The sequence below is a fragment of the Podarcis melisellensis genome, assembly GCF_964234715.1.
Source record: "Podarcis melisellensis genome assembly, chromosome: 16".
In the NCBI taxonomy this organism is placed as follows: Eukaryota; Metazoa; Chordata; class Lepidosauria; order Squamata; family Lacertidae; genus Podarcis; species Podarcis melisellensis.
The window spans coordinates 33,305,893-33,321,397 of record NC_138533.1 but is presented as its reverse complement, the minus strand read 5'-3'; the positions used below and the strand labels follow the sequence as shown (position 1 = coordinate 33,321,397).

Sequence of the window (15,505 nt, the reverse complement as noted above, 5' to 3'; positions counted from 1 at the left end):
AATGGACCCTAACAGAGGGATGAGATTAATGGGATCCATAATCCTTGTAAACAGATTGGATGACAGTTTATTGAGTTGTTAATTCAGTTCCCGACCCTGCCCCCCCAAAAAAGGAATGCCACTGAAGGGCTTTTTAATGACGATGAAGAACGGAAGCATAGTTAATATACTCATTCTAATATTTGTGTAGACATATAAGCCACGCTTCTTGTCTTACACACTGACTCCTTAATATCACTGGTTTTGCAGTTATGATTGGCCAACCCTGGCATATTATGGTGCAGGAGTTGGAAATACTGGAGTATGTACAGAGAGACAGAAGAAATTAATCTGTCTTGCCCCTAAAGCTTGTCTTTCATTTTGAAATATATTTAATTTATATCCCTCTCTCCAATAACCTCAGGAAAATGTAATCTATTTTTTATTCTCTGAATAAACCTGTGAGGCAAGCTATGCTAAGACCTGTGGGTTCACCCAGGGCTACTTCTTGAATTTCAGGGCTGACTGAAGGAGATGAATAACAACAACAACAACAACAACAACAACAACAATAATAGATAATTAATTATTATTTATACCCCGCCCATCTGACTGGGTTTTCCCAGCCACTCTCGGCGGCTACCAACAGAATATGATAAAACATTAAACATTAAAAACTTCCCTAAACAGGCCTGCCTTAACTCTGCTATCCTCTGGTATCCTCAGTACACAACTCAGGATCAGATTGGAAAATCCTTCAAAGCAATGCCGGGATTTTTACACAGCCTGCCTCCTGCTCCCTCTTGCAGATTTGTTCTTCTGTTTCTTGGTTGCAATAACCATAGTTTTTTGCAGTGACCATCTGAGTTGGGCAAACTTAAGGTAGTGTTAACTTCCAAACTAGGGTTTGGAGCAGGGATGAGAAACCTGCATATTGATGGTCAGGGATGATGGGAGTTGTAGTCCAAAAAATACATGAAGGGCATCAGGATCTCCATCCCTAGTGCATGGACTGTCACAGCGCAGTCCTGGTTTACTCCGGAAGCAAATTCCACTATATTGAATGGGGCTTACCCTCTAGTAAGTGTGCTTTAGGATTGCAGACTCAATGACTCTTGGCAGTAGTGATTGCCTCCGATTCCCAGCACTGGATTTGGGGGTTAGCACTAAGCATAAGTTGCCATATTTTGAACTTCTTGACAATGTGTGGTTTTTGCAGCCTGGAGTTTGAGGAGAGAACCCACTTGCAAGGGGAGTGGAAGAGAGTGAGATCATGCAATTGAATTGACTGTCCCATTCTTCAGGCTTTCCTTAATTGAGCTTTAGCTTCTGTCTCACCCAGCCAAGCGGCTCAGGTCATGTTTTGTAATGGTGGGGGCTGTTCTGTGGTGTTGGGTGAACACTTTACAAGCATTTGCTGCTATTATTGTGGGGCCAGCTGCCCAGCCAGTCTCTGGCTTGGTTGCAGCAGCAACAGCTTCCACCTGTTTTCTCCCCCGCCCCTCTCATTTTGTGTTTTGAACTCTCTCAATCTCCTTTTTGGTTTGCAAGCATTTTAGCTTCACTGAAGAGCGTCTTGTTTTGAAAAAAGATGGTGTCCCTGGCTCAGGCTGCACTTGGCGATAGTGCTAGCTGCCAAGGGGGCAATATTCTGGGCATGGAGGTAGATTGTGTCCTGGTAAATTGTATTTTTAACATTTTTATCCCCCTTTCACATGTGGCTCTTGGTCAGTTAATGCTCTTGTCTTCTAGAGTTGGTATATTTATGCTTCCCCTTTTTTGTTCTCATGTATTTGGTTGTTGTTTTTTTCTCTCATATATTTTTGCTCTCATGTATTTGACGAAGTCCAAAGTCTTTATGATATTTTTTGTTAATATTTTTTGTTAATAATCGCATAAAAAGTAGCATTAATACAGCTGAAGCTTAAGGTTCATAATTATGTAAGAAAAGATAAGTATATGGGTTTTTTCTCTTTTTTGTGTACATGATTGAAATTTCAATTTACTTTAAGAGATGTACTATATATATGTAATGTATTGCAAGACTATTAATAAAGCTTGTTACATTTTTTTTAAAAAAAGATCATTTGTGCGAGATAGATAGATAGATGATAGAAGATAGATAGATAGATAGATAGATAGATAGATAGATAGATAGATATAGATAGATCGATCGATAGATAGATAGATAGATAGATAGATAGATAGATAGATAGGGTTCCAGATGGCTGTATGAATTTGCTGATCACCCTTCTCCTCTTTCTCCCCCTCCTTCACAGGCAAGCAGCCCTCAAGACCTTCGGCTCTTCTATGAGAAAAACAAGATGCTCATGCCCAAGTAAGCATTCTTTTGGTGCTGCTATTCTCTGCTTTCTCTCTCCCTCGAACTTCACTGCCACTTGCTCGACTCTTCTCAACACCTGTCCCCTTGTGCTCTCAGCTGGGCATGTTTAGAAATAACTTGGCAACCTGCCTCCTCCGTCTGTTAGCCTGGAATGACAGAGCCCAGAGGCTGGCAAGCTGAAACTTGGTTACCTCGGTTGACCCCGTCCAGGAGCACAAAAACAATCCAAGCAGATTCTTTTTTGCATTTGCTTCTTTCTTTTTGAGGGAGGGTGGAGGCTTGGGCAGCTTTAACAGGCAAAAACACACCCAGCTGAGCTTAGCAAAATATGTCTGTTTCACCCAAGTGCCATTTGCGCCATCCCTGATGAAAACAGGTCCAAACCCTTATACCTATAGCATTTTATGACCATTATCTCAGGGAGAACCCTGTGTGGTTGTGGGTTAGCATTAATCATTCCTAGACAGCAGAGGCTGAGAGGCAACACGGAAGAGGGAGCATGCTTGTTTTCTCCTGCTCTGGATGGTAGGACTCGAACCAGTGGCTTCCAGTTACAAGAAAGGAGATTCTGACTAGGCATACGGAAAAACTTTCTGACAGTAAGAGCTCTTCAACAGTGGAACTGTCTCCCTCGGGAGGTGGTGGACTCTCCTTCCTTGGAGGCTTTTAAGCGGAGGGTTGATGGCCATCTCTCATGGATGCTTTAGCTGGGACTCCTGCATTGCTGGGGGTCGGAATGGATGACCCTTGGGGTCCCTTCCAACTCTATAATTCTATGAGACCAACTGTCTCATCACTGGGAATTCCAGGGTGGGAACTGGGGCTGCCAACATCATTAGTAGTATTACTATTCACGCATTAATTCACTCACTCATTATATGCCTGTAGTGCCTAAACTGTTCTAATTGCTGTGCAGGGATTAAAAGGTTAACACATTGGACATCCATTGGAAGTCTTTAAACAGAGAGTGGATGGCTATCTGATAGGGATTCTTTAGCTGCAATTCCTTCATTGCAGGGGTCAGACTACTTTTTGAAACAGCTGAGCTTCATTAATACTGCACAGGAGCTTTGAATGCCTTCTAGTGTGATGGCTTTTATTACTAGAGAGCTGGATTTCATTTTATTCTAATTTTCTTTTGGCCAGGGTTGGTGGTGGATCTACCTGCCATTTCCAGTAACTGGCTAAGAGAGTGTTATGCATGAATTAGTGTTTCTCAAACATGGTTTCCCCCAGCTGTTGTTGGGCTACAACACCCATCATTCCTAGCTAGCAGGACCAGTGGTCAGGGATGATGGGAGCTGTAGCCAAACAACAGCTGGGGAACCAAGTTAGAGAAACTATGAATTAAGTGTTTGACCGTTCTTGGAAACCAGACTGATTTCATCTATTTTGCTGGTTCGTTTCACATGGAATGGTGATCTGAGGAATCTGTTGGTTTTCATGGTTGTAGGAGAAAGACAACTCTGCAGGATGTGCTTCAAGTAAGCAAGGATTTCCCAGCTATGTTGAAACCCCCAACGCATTGCTATTCAAACTGTGTGTGTGAATCCTGGGGTTACACAGCTCTCTGAAACCATGGTAGTAGTGAAGAAATTTCCTTCTACTATCATCTTCCTGGATGTACACTCTTACCTCTTGTGAAGGTGACTGCCCAGTCTGTTTGAGCCTAGTCATTGTGTGTGAACCAAGGTTCACTGTAAGACACTTGCCAGAATCCTCTGCAAAGCTTAAGTGTTCCACAGTGGACGAACCACTGACAGTGTTTGGGTGTCACAGTAAACCATGGGTTGTTGTGACGCGAATGAGCCTCAGTGAGCTTTTTGTTCTCCTCCTTGACCGCAGGCACAAGGAAGAATGTACAAGCTTTCAGTTCCATTTTTAATTAATCCTGCAGCTCATCATGTTGTCCATACTTAACAAACTGTGGCTATTTTTAACTTGGTTTCTTTGAAAGAAGCCAGCTTCAAATGAAGCTAACCTGTTGGAGCAAGCCATAGTTACAGTTAGCCACAGTTTGAAGTTTGTATGCAGTACTAAAGTGTGGTTAGTTGAAACTGGAAGCAAAAACTCATGGGCATGTTAGGAGAGTGACCAGGGAAGAGTGCAGAGATGTGAGACTTGCTTAGATTCACTTCAGTTACAACATAGCTCATCACAAGGCCATAATTCAGGCAGTTCAAGGCTTGAACCTCCTTGAACCCATCCGATCCCTAGATTTGATTCCTCAGTGTCCCTCGTGAGGGGTGCAGGCCACGCTCCTTGCAGGATTCAATATACTTCTGAAGCCTAAAGGTTGGGAGAAGGAGCTTCTCTTAGTTTTAACCCCTTTAGTGCTGAGATAATATATTGTTTGAGTGAGACATAGGGATACCGCTGGCAAATTGCATCCCTGGGTTTGAGATGTCCTCCTATGCCACCCCACTGTTGTGCCATCATCATGCTGCAAGTTTCATTTTTCTTCACATAATTTCTGGTCTTAAACAGAGATAACCAAGCTTTTAATTTCACTGTGGGTGTTTGATTCAGCTTCCCAGTGCAGTGCCAGGCCAGGATGTTTGTGTTAACGTCAACATTGCTTTTCGAATGAGCCAGTGTGCTTATTTTACATACTATATTTACATCCTGCATTTTTCCCAGACAGCGACTCAAAGCGGCTTACATATAAAATAGAAGCAGCCTAAAATGTAGAAAAAAAGCAGTCATTAAGAAGCAATTAAACAGTAATAGAATTAAAAGATATATATAAAATACATATAATTACAATAAAATTTGCATCACCAGCCATTTGCATGCATTTAAGTTCTTTACATTCATTTAAGATTTAATGTAATTAGTATAATCTATACTTTTTTTGCATCATTTCCTTCTGACCTCAAGGCTTACAATTCCCTGCCCAGCAATTTCCATATGATTTCCATACAAACTTCTGCTTGTATGCCTGCATGCCTGTTTGTATACCTGCATAACTGCAGGTATATACCTGCATATACCTGCATAACACATCATTCAATAATCTTCCCTGCATTTGACTCTAGCCCATGGAAGCTGATGCCATTACAGGTGCTTTAAGCTTTCAGGGTTGCAGCTAGTAGCTTGAAGCATTATTGCTGCAATACTGTGTTTGAAGCTTAACATCTGTCTCGCATGATTAAATCTCTCTATACACTTTATTTACTGGCCCAGTTTGCACATAGCAGTAAAACAAAGTTAATAGTTTCCTGCAAGCATGCCAGTCTTGGTCCCTCTGTTCCTCCCTTCTTGTACACTGAGCAAGCCGGCCACTACCCCTAGGTTGGTGTTACTGGGGTGGGGGGACTCGCCTCAAGACCCTGTGCTTTTTTCCTCCCCCAGCCCCACCCAAGGACCCTCATTTACATCACCATTCCCCTACAAGTGATGCAAAACTGCGTGGAGAAGGAGGGAGCCTCAACCTGGGGACACTATTTTGGTGGCACCCCCTTGTCTCACGTAGCATGCCATTTCAAGCCAGAAATTTGCTGACACAGGTGAATGCCATTCTGAGGCGGGGAAGCCCGTGCTCTTGGCTTTGATCCAAAAGGGCGTGCTATTTTAATCAGATGGTGTGAAATAGCTTGTACTCGCCTTCTCCCTTTGAATAAGATGGCTTGCCTACCCATAACGCTTTGGGCGGCATGCTTTTGTTTTGAAACAAGGTGACTAGGAAACAACACTGTTCGGCAGAGACTGGAAATGTCAGATGAACTGGGTGTGGAACGGAGACAGCCTGTTTGTCAGCTCTTTTTGAGGGCTTCCACGTGACCCCTGGGTTTGCTGTGGGCTCTCCCTGTTTCTTGGCTGTGTAATGTGCCTAGAAGCTGTATGAAGGAAGGGTGGGGTAGGAGGGTGGGGAGCAGCAGATAAACAAAGCTATTTATGTCCTCTGCGGTGAGAATAATTAAATTAGGGTTGCAAGTAGGAGCTGAATACATATCACACAACCCAGAATGTGATGTCCAAGATCTATTTCAGATGTGCGTGGACAGGAATAAATTTCCTTGCACTTTAAGTCACTGGCCCAGTAAATCAGTTCTGACCACTTTGCTCCTTCCTGCTTAGTACATGACTTAGCCTGATATCCAAACTGTTTAGAGCCAGTAAGCTGTGAGCAGTCAATTAAGAACAAACCATGGTTTGTTGGGAGCCAAACCAAACCATGATCCTAGGTTCAAGTGGATTGGGATTCGTTTCTTGTGTGTGCTAGTAAAGAGGAGCAAAGTGGACAACGAACTCAATATCAGCTATTACCTATGTGCTAGTGTTAATTTCATTTATAAATCCTTTTTAAATGAGAACTCCCAAAATGAATTACAATATAATAAAACTGTTACATATATGAATCAGTTAAAACATTTGCACATATAAAAACCAACACTGAGCCATTTATACAATGCCCTATCACAAAGCATCAGGATAGTGTATAGCAGGGGTCCGCAAATTTTTTCAGCAGGGGCCTGGTCCACTGTCCCTCAGACCTTGTGGGGGGCCGGACTGTATTTTGAAAAAAAATTATGAACAAATTCCTATGCCCCACAAATAACCCAGAGATGCATTTTAGATAAAAGGACACATTCTACTCATGTAAAAACCGCTGATTCCCAGACCGTCTGCAGGCCAGACTTAGAAGGGCCGGATCCGGCCCCTGGGCCTTAGTTCCCCTACCCATGGTGTACTGTATAGCAACATTAAAAAAAAAATGCAGTACAGAACTATCTTTAAAAGGACTGGCCTCTCAAGAAAATTTTAAATTGCTGCATAGGTCTGATGTCTGGTTTAGAAAGATGTCTGGAAGTCAAAAGTGATGAAGCTTGCCAAATCTTTGCTATAGAGGAGGTGCAGCACCTCTTAGGGCTGGGAACAATAAATGCATGATGTCTGGTCTACTTACCGTATTTTTTGCTCTATAAGACGCACCAGACCATAAGACTCACCTAGTTTTTGGAGGAGGAAAACAAGAAAAAAAATATTCTGAATCTCAGAAGCCAGAACAACAAGAGGGATCGCTGCGCAGCGAAAGCAGTGATCCCTCTTGCTGTTCTGGCTTCTGGGATAGCTGTGCAGCCTGCATTCGCTCCATAAGATGCACACACATTTCCCCTTACTTTTTAGGAGGGAAAAAGTGAGTCTTATAGAGCAAAAAATACGGAATTTCATAAAATTTATATACAAACAAGCTTCAAAGCAGTTTACGAAAAGAATAAAACAATAAAATTATTTGTAACAACTGTTTAAAATGTTCAAAAAACTAAAAATGGCAATGAACTGAAGACACACCAGGATTCTAGATATCTGGGTATCTGAACAAACAACATTTTTAGCAGGCACTAAAAATGGTACAGTGGAGGTGCATTCCTGATAGCTATAAGCGAGACGGACTTCCATATCACTGGGAGGGAACAACTGGTATTCTGGTCTCAAGTTGCACAAGGCTTTCTACACCTACACAGTTTAAAACAGCAGTAGCGCACACAGAGTCCATTCAAATCCTATGCATGTTCCAACTGGGGAAAGGACCTAGATTTTGGCAGGTGCCCAAAAGTGTTTACCGTCATGTACGAACCTGCTTGGGCTCAGGTTCAGGCATTGGTTTCACTGCATGGATAAAAAGTCCAAGTCTTCCTGTTTGGAATCCCAAGGGCTGCTATTCATCCACATTGGAAACTGTTAGTGAGACAGGATGCACAACATGTCTTGTGTTCTCTTGGGAAGGAAAAACTGCATTTGTGCCTTTCCATTGTGAGCCATTGTGGCTAGTTTTTGCAGAGAAGATAACAATCCGCGAAGCTACCGTCTTACACCAGTGCAGACTATTCATCCCTCTAGCCAGCCTTCCAAATGTTGGTGGATTCCCCATCAGCCCCAGCCAGCCAGCATGGGTGATGGTCAGGGATGATGGGAGTTGTAGTCCAACAACCCAGGGTGCGCCCCACATGTTCCTCATCCCTGTCTTGCACCAGCCCTATAAGGCAGGCCAGGTATCCCTAAACTATTTATTGGTGGCTTGCATACAGCTACCAAAGAACTTGAGCAGGGGTAGAAATTTGAACTGAAGGCTTCCTGGTTTGCATCTTGTGATCTTAATATATTTATGGTCTTGGAGAGGACAGGAGACAGTGAGATTATTACCGGCTTTCAACTATTTTCACTGAAAGGAACATCCTCATTCAGAGGCGGTGTGCTTCTTCTATACATAATGCTGGGATTCCATGCCCTCTTTGTGAAAGCAAGTAATGTATCATCAACAAAAGGACCAGGCAGCTAGCAATGCAAAATACCTTTCTTGTCTGCCACTCACAGTAAACCAGGGACTGGTGGCCTTTCATACATGGTTGGACTTCTACAAGCCCCAGCCAGTGTGGTCAAGGATGATGGGAGCTGGGCTCTAGCAGCCTATGAAGGTTACTAGTTTTCCAGTCCTGCAGTATTTGAGCTAGGTGGAGAAATAGCCTGAGTTGTGAAAAATGCAGCTTCTGTGTTCCTGCAATGCTGGGACTTTTTTTTTACCTGATTTGGGAGACAGGTCTTAATCCTTCTGCCTTTACCACCTGGCGTGTTTTGATGCAGCTGTCCTTAAGGAGGACCACGCAGCGTTCAAATTGCCCAGCACTTCCTGTCCTGACATTCCACGTGCCTGCAGCACTGCTTCTCACGTGAACATCCCAGCCAGCCAAGCTGGAAAATTCCTGTTTGTTGACCCGCCCGGATCAGACGTTACTTGCAGCTGCTGTTGCTTTATGATTTCTAGGAAGTGGCTGTAAGAGAGGGCTGTGGATTTCGTAGAAAACCTAGATCAGTTTTCAGAAGGTGCCCCTGCACAACAGCTCCTGTTTTGCACTGGGCAAGAGAGCTCTAAGGAATGTCCTGTAGTTTTCCATACTAGCCCTTTTCTTTCTTTCTTTCTTTCTTTCTTTCTTTCTTTCTTTCTTTCTTTCTTTCTTTCTTTCTTTCTTTCTTTCTTTCTTTCTTTCTTTCTTTCTTCTTCCCTCCCTCCCTCCCTCCCTCCCTCCCTCCCTCCCTCTTGCATGTGTGCCCCCACCTTCGGTTTTACTGTTTTTCCCAGCATTGGAATTCAGCAGAAAGTTGATAGAGAGTGAGAGCAGTTTGGAAATGCTTCCCAAATATTAGCCCCTGGCACACAGTTGTTTACTTTGACATTTCTGAGTAGGCATCAATGTGGGGAGAGAGGGCGAGCCTGCAAGGGACTGAGCCGTGCCAGGCTAAGTGGAGTAGTGTTAGTTTTAAAGATCTGGGATGTTTGCCGTGAATATGCCATTACCTGACCTGACCTCTCCAAGCAAACCTGGCAGGCGGCAGGCACCAAGTTGTGTACACAGCAAATGCCAAGACGGCCTGGTTTCGCCTGTGCAAGAATTTTAAAACAGCTCTGCCAGGTTTTTCCTTCCTCTGCCCCCTCCCTTCTCTCTTCTGAATGTGTCTCTGCCTGTTATATATTACCAGGATTGGCAGGGGGGGGTATCATTTTTGCTTTTTTCAAATTGCTGCTTCAAGTGTTGTGAAAAAGAAAATGGGGGGCACTTTGTGTTGAAGTTGAACATGTTGGAAAGAAGGTTAGATGAAAACCTTCTCCTTGCAAAGCTAGTTTTTTGTGTGTGCAGGGACTAGTTCTGTTCACTGCAGGGAAGCTTAAGGTAGTTTGGTACCTGAATTGGAATAGTCCCTGTGGTTTCCAGTAGGGAAGGGTTAGCCAACATGTTGCCTCCAGATGATGTTGGATTCCATCTCCCATCTCCCCCAGCCAGCATAGCTAATGGAGTAAAAATGGCATTTTCCCTCAAGTTAGGTGACGGAGTAGCTTCTCTTTCTTTTAGTTTCTCTATGGACAGCACTGAGTGAGATCTAGGCAACATGGTTGTTGGATCCATCCCCACAGCAGGATAGAATATCAGGTTTTCTATGCCTTATAGATCCTTCTCCCTAAAAAAGATAGAGCCAAGTGCTTTTTCTTGAGATTATTAAGCAGTTGTAAAAGCTAATGCTTCCATTAAGCTTTTGGCTAAACTGGTTTCTCCTCACCCCATCTGGTTGCCTTTGATTTTCCCGTTTTTAATTAGCATCTGTCATTTGTGTGTTGTTTTATGACCATTCATTGTACTGCGTTTGATCTTGTAAAATACTTTGAATCTCTAGTAAGAGTAGTATAAACGTAGCTGTTTTTTAAAAAATAAAAACAACAACAACCACCACCTGTGTGGCACAATATAAGATTTCTTTCTTTTTTTTCTTTTTAAGCATTCCAAGGGAGACATCAGCCCACTTGAGGCAGCTGCTGCTAGGACTCTTGCAACGGAATCACAAGGACCGCATGGACTTTGGTAAGGAATTTCGCCTTCTGAGACACTTCGTAAGCAAGTCAGACCAGAACCACACCAAAGAAAGAGATGCCCTTTAATAAAATTGACTCTGCCCTTACACTTCAGACACACCGACTTTCACACTTTGGCTGTGCCCCCAAAGGGTTGACAATAGCTCAGTGCACCCCTTTGCTTGAAGGAGGATTGTGGACCCTGTTTTAAGGGGTCAGCATCTCGCATGGCAAAGTTTTGCTGATTGTTCTCTTCATTCAAGTTTGATTCTTTGCAGACATCATGCTGTCAACCCTGGCTTAATCCTAATTGGTTTGCCGTCTGTTATTCTTTCAGATTATAGTTGTCAATGAAACCGGGCTTTAGATAACATCTCCAAACAGCTGGCCAAATCAAGGCCAGGGATTAACTGATCCCAGTTTTAATTGTACATTTATAGATGAAGCATGGCCGGATTTAGCAAAACCATTGGGATTTATTTATTTTTGAGGGGGGTGGGGTGGATATGGTCATTGTACTTTAAACTAATAGGGTGACCTAATAATGCCATTTTGTTGGGCGGTGGTAAGCTTTTGTCAACTAGCTGTCTGTGGGTTTTCCCAGGTGGCTGTAGGATGCCTAAAAGCAAGACACTCTGTGGTCTTGGAGGAGTAAAGACATGCCACTCCTGGATGTTGTCCAGAGGAGGGCAACCAAAATGGTCAAAGGCCTGGAAACGATGCCTTATGAGGAACGGCTAAGGGAGCTGGGCATGTTTAGCCTGGAGAAGAGGAGGTTAAGGGGTGATATGATAGCCATGTTCAAATATATAAAAGGATGTCACATAGAAGAGGGAGAAAGGTTGTTTTCTGCTGCTCCAGAGAAGCGGACACGGAGCAATGGATCCAAACTACAAGAAAGAAGATTCCACCTAAACATTAGGAAGAACTTCCTGACAGTAAGAGCTGTTTGACAGTGGAATTTGCTGCCAAGAAGTGTGGTGGAGTCTCCTTCTTTGGAGGTCTTTAAGCAGAGGCTTGACAACCATATGTCAGGATTGCTCTGATGGTGTTTCCTGCTTGGCAGGGGGTTGGATTCGATGGCCCTTGTGGTCTCTTCCAACTCTATGATTCTATGAATGTTGGTGCTGTCTTGCATTTAAGCCTTCCTTCGCCAACCTTGGGTCCACAGCTGAAGTTGGACTACAACATCCACCATCCCTGACCATGGGCCATGCTTGCTGTGGCTGATGACAATTGTAGTCCAATCACATCCAGGGACCCAAGGCTGGGGAAGGCTGAATTAAGGTCTAGCCTGGTAGCCACAGGCAAGAAGGAACTGCATGCAGGCTAGTGAGCAGGGTGGTAGAGGAGAAATACCGTGTTCAGTCCTCCCCAGATCAAGGTTGGAACCACAGTGAAGGGCAATAGGTTAAAAATCTCCTGTTCTCAGGGCCTCTGTCCTGCACCTGATAGCTTGGCTCTTGAAGAAGATTGCCAGGACTGTTTTAAATGCTCTCAAGCTAGACTTGGCACATTACCCAAGAGTTTTTTGAGGGCTCAAAAGCAGGATACAAATCCTGCTTAAACAAGTAAGATCATTAAACATTGTTTGGTTTTTGGTTTTTTGCATGATTGAACTCGAACTTTGCAAAACATCGATATTTACGTTTTCTTCCTCTTTCTTTCTTCAGACGAATTTTTCCATCACCCTTTCTTGGATGCAAGTGCCTCTATGAAAAAATGTAAGTTCGTTTCGTTATCTCAGTCTCTTTTTTTGCAATACATACACGGACCTGCGCTGTAGATTTCAGCTTGCACTGTGCAAGCTTAGAAGCACGTTATTGGTGGTTCTCTCTTTGGCTCATTCGGGTGTGAGAAGAGACGGCAGAACTTCCACAGCCCAAACATTCCATTCTGTAGATGACTTGGCTTGCTCTGTGCTAGAAGGCTGCCTCTCTGGAGAAGCAAATTGCACCTCCCAAATTTTCAGACCTTTATTAGTAACTTGACTAGGTGCTGACAAAATCTCAGCCTTCTAAAAACTGTGGGAGTAGCTTAGCTTTTTGGAGGGCGGGGTTTTTGTTACACTTCAAGACCCTCTTTTGAGGGACATGTAAGTATTCTTTCAACTGTGATAGCCGGCAAGTCAGTGAGACTTAAGCATCTTTATTAATTGGCACATATCATCTCTTGCAGTGCTTCAGAAACTGGCAGTTTTAATCATGTAGCTGAAATATGTAAATCCAATTCCCTTTGGCATTTTTAAAAGATATGTAATCACTGCACAGGAACAATGTTTTGGCACTGAGTTTGTCACATTAATTCTGTCTGGGTTTTTTTTACGATGATAAAGGGAGTCATGTCATCATGACTTTGTCTGGCCGCTTTAGATTTAATCTTTATAATAGTGGTTTCTGCTTTTTGTTGAGCTCATTTTTGTGCCTGAAGTAATGGGCTGTAGCATACACTGAAACAGGACAATCCATTCACTTATGAGGTCTAAGGGGTGGAGAATTTTGCAGCTGTGGTTGGAAAGTGGAACAGTTTCAGAACGGAAAGTAAACAGAGGCTTTCTTACGTGTTGAGAATACATCTAAATGGCACCTGAGAAGTTTCTTCTTAGGAGAGAGATGAAAAATTAAGAATTTCCCAAAGAACACATGCTATGATTTTTGCGGTAGAATAGATGCTTTGTATGCAAAAGGTCAAGTTTGAGTTTCCCACATGTTATCACTGAAAGAATCTTAGGGCACGAATCTGGGAGACCTTGGAAAGCCACTACCACTTTGAGAAGAAGCAGTATTTAGCTAGCCCCAACCAGATGCCCTCCAGTTCTCTCAGAACTATAACTGTTGGCAATCGTGGGGCTAGATGGGGCTCATGGGAGCTACCGTATTTTTCGCTCTATAAGACGCACCAGACCACAAGACGCACCTAGTTTTTGGAGGAGGAAAACAGTTATATTCCAAAGCATGTGGAAGGCACCATATTGGGGAAGAGGGGGCTTGATGAACCAGTAATCTGACTCTGTGTATGAAGTGGCTTTGTACAGTGAATTGCAGAACTTAAATCAGGCATGGGCTTTGCTATAGCATAATCCATCTGCAACAGGATTAGTTCAAGGGTGGAGCTAGACATTATCTCGGCAAATATGTGGGTTCTGACGTAATAGGAATGTGTGGGGTGAGAACCACGTGCAAGACTGGGTCAGTGGGGGCTGGGGGCAGGGGGCTTTTACTTTTCCAATTCTCACCTGACAAAGTGCCCCTTCACTGGAGCGGGTTTACCAAATAGTGTTTTTGGAACTACGTAGTGATAGTTGTAGCGTGTGTGTATGTGTGTGTGAGAGAGAGAGAGAGAAAGAGAGAGAGAGCGCGAGCGCAATTATCATGGATCAATTCTCTTATCAAGTCAGCCAGTCAGCAAACGATGGGAGACCCTGGGGACTTCTACATTTTGCTTTAAACCTGTCATAATCCTGCCACATGGTGTCCTAACATTGGACGCCTGTAGGGAGACCTAAGCCTTGGGTCACCATTGCTTCGAAGCAGGAGAGTTATGATTTCATTCCCTGATCATAATTTTAAATAATACAATCCCCCCCTCCCTTAACTATACTTAGGTGTCACTCCCACGGGCAGAAAAATATTCTCCTGGTTTAGGGGCGCTTCCAAGCCCTCCCGGTCCTTACCTACAACCGCAGTGTCACCCTGGGGGGAAGGCCACCCTCGAAACCGGAAAGCGTTTTCCCGACTCAAGGGCACTTACAGACCTGCAGACTTCCCTGCTCCCACCACGCTGCCCCAGTGGAGAAACATTTCTACGAAATCTGAGCCCCTTGCCAACCAGGAAGGATCTTCTGCGCCCCAGGCAGCCTGGCAGCCACCGCGAACAGTACCGCCATCGGCTCCGGCGTTATGGAAGCCGAGCTGCAGCCCGCGGGGATCCCCGCAGAAGCAAGAAAGGATTTTCTTGACTTGGCCTCCGTTTCCTTCGCTGCCAGTCTCCTCACAACCGCTCCGTGGGGTGACCCTGCCAAAACAGCCAAGCCAAGAGAGGCAGAGAAGGGCTCCCATCTTCCGGCCACTGTCTCCCGCATCGTCCAGCCCACTGCCTTGGGACACTGGTCCCATGAGACGCCCATGCCAACAGGCGCTTGCACGCCCCGGGTCACGGCACAGCTACATCTGGGTGTGAATCGGGAAGAAAGCTCATCAGGTCACAGCCTTCAGCCAGAAAAGAAAACTATGCTGCACAACCAAACTGAGAAGAGAAGCTCAAGTTTTTCATCTTTTGGTGCTTGGTATACGAGAGGGCTTTTGTCCGGAGGCTTGTAATCATGTACTTCAGTCCTAATACTTGCCTGTAGGGGCCTCAGGCCCAGTTCATAAAGAATAGTAATATGGTAGTCAGTCGAATCCCAGAAGGCAGCTGATCATGTGACTCCAGCAGTGTTCAGTTGTGTCCAAGTTATTCATGCTTAGGGTAGACATGACTAACTTAGGTCCATTAATTTCAGTGGGTCCACTCTAAAAGTTAGTTGGATGTAACCCACGTTCCTCCGTTCCCTCATCCTCACACCTGGACAGGCCCTCCAAAGATTTGTGGTGTTAGGTTTGAAAGGCTCCAGATCCATGTGGCGAGTGACTCTTGTGTGGTGAGTGGCTGCCATGTTGCTGCTTGTGTGTGTTCATTAATCGGGACTCAGAAGAACCAGAAAACTGAAGGTGCCTAGAGATCTCAGTGTTTAGGGGAACCATTTTGAGGACAGAGGTGGCCTCTTCATCCTCTGATTTCTTGTTACCTGTGATGTGATGGATAAACGACCGGAGCAGCTCGCTTGTGCTTCTTTTAAA

At 44.2% G+C, this 15,505-nt stretch overlaps 1 protein-coding gene across 1 annotated transcript in view; it reads left to right on the top strand.

The window, feature by feature from the left end:
* Nucleotides 1-15,505, top strand: part of ULK1 (unc-51 like autophagy activating kinase 1) — a 113,484-nt gene that overhangs the window by 57,216 nt on the left and 40,763 nt on the right. The window contains exons 9-11 of the mRNA XM_081893270.1: nt 2,259-2,317; nt 10,595-10,677; nt 12,341-12,391. Of these exons, the coding sequence (XP_081749396.1) occupies nt 2,259-2,317; nt 10,595-10,677; nt 12,341-12,391 (193 nt within the window). The remainder of the gene's footprint in view (nt 1-2,258; nt 2,318-10,594; nt 10,678-12,340; nt 12,392-15,505) is intronic.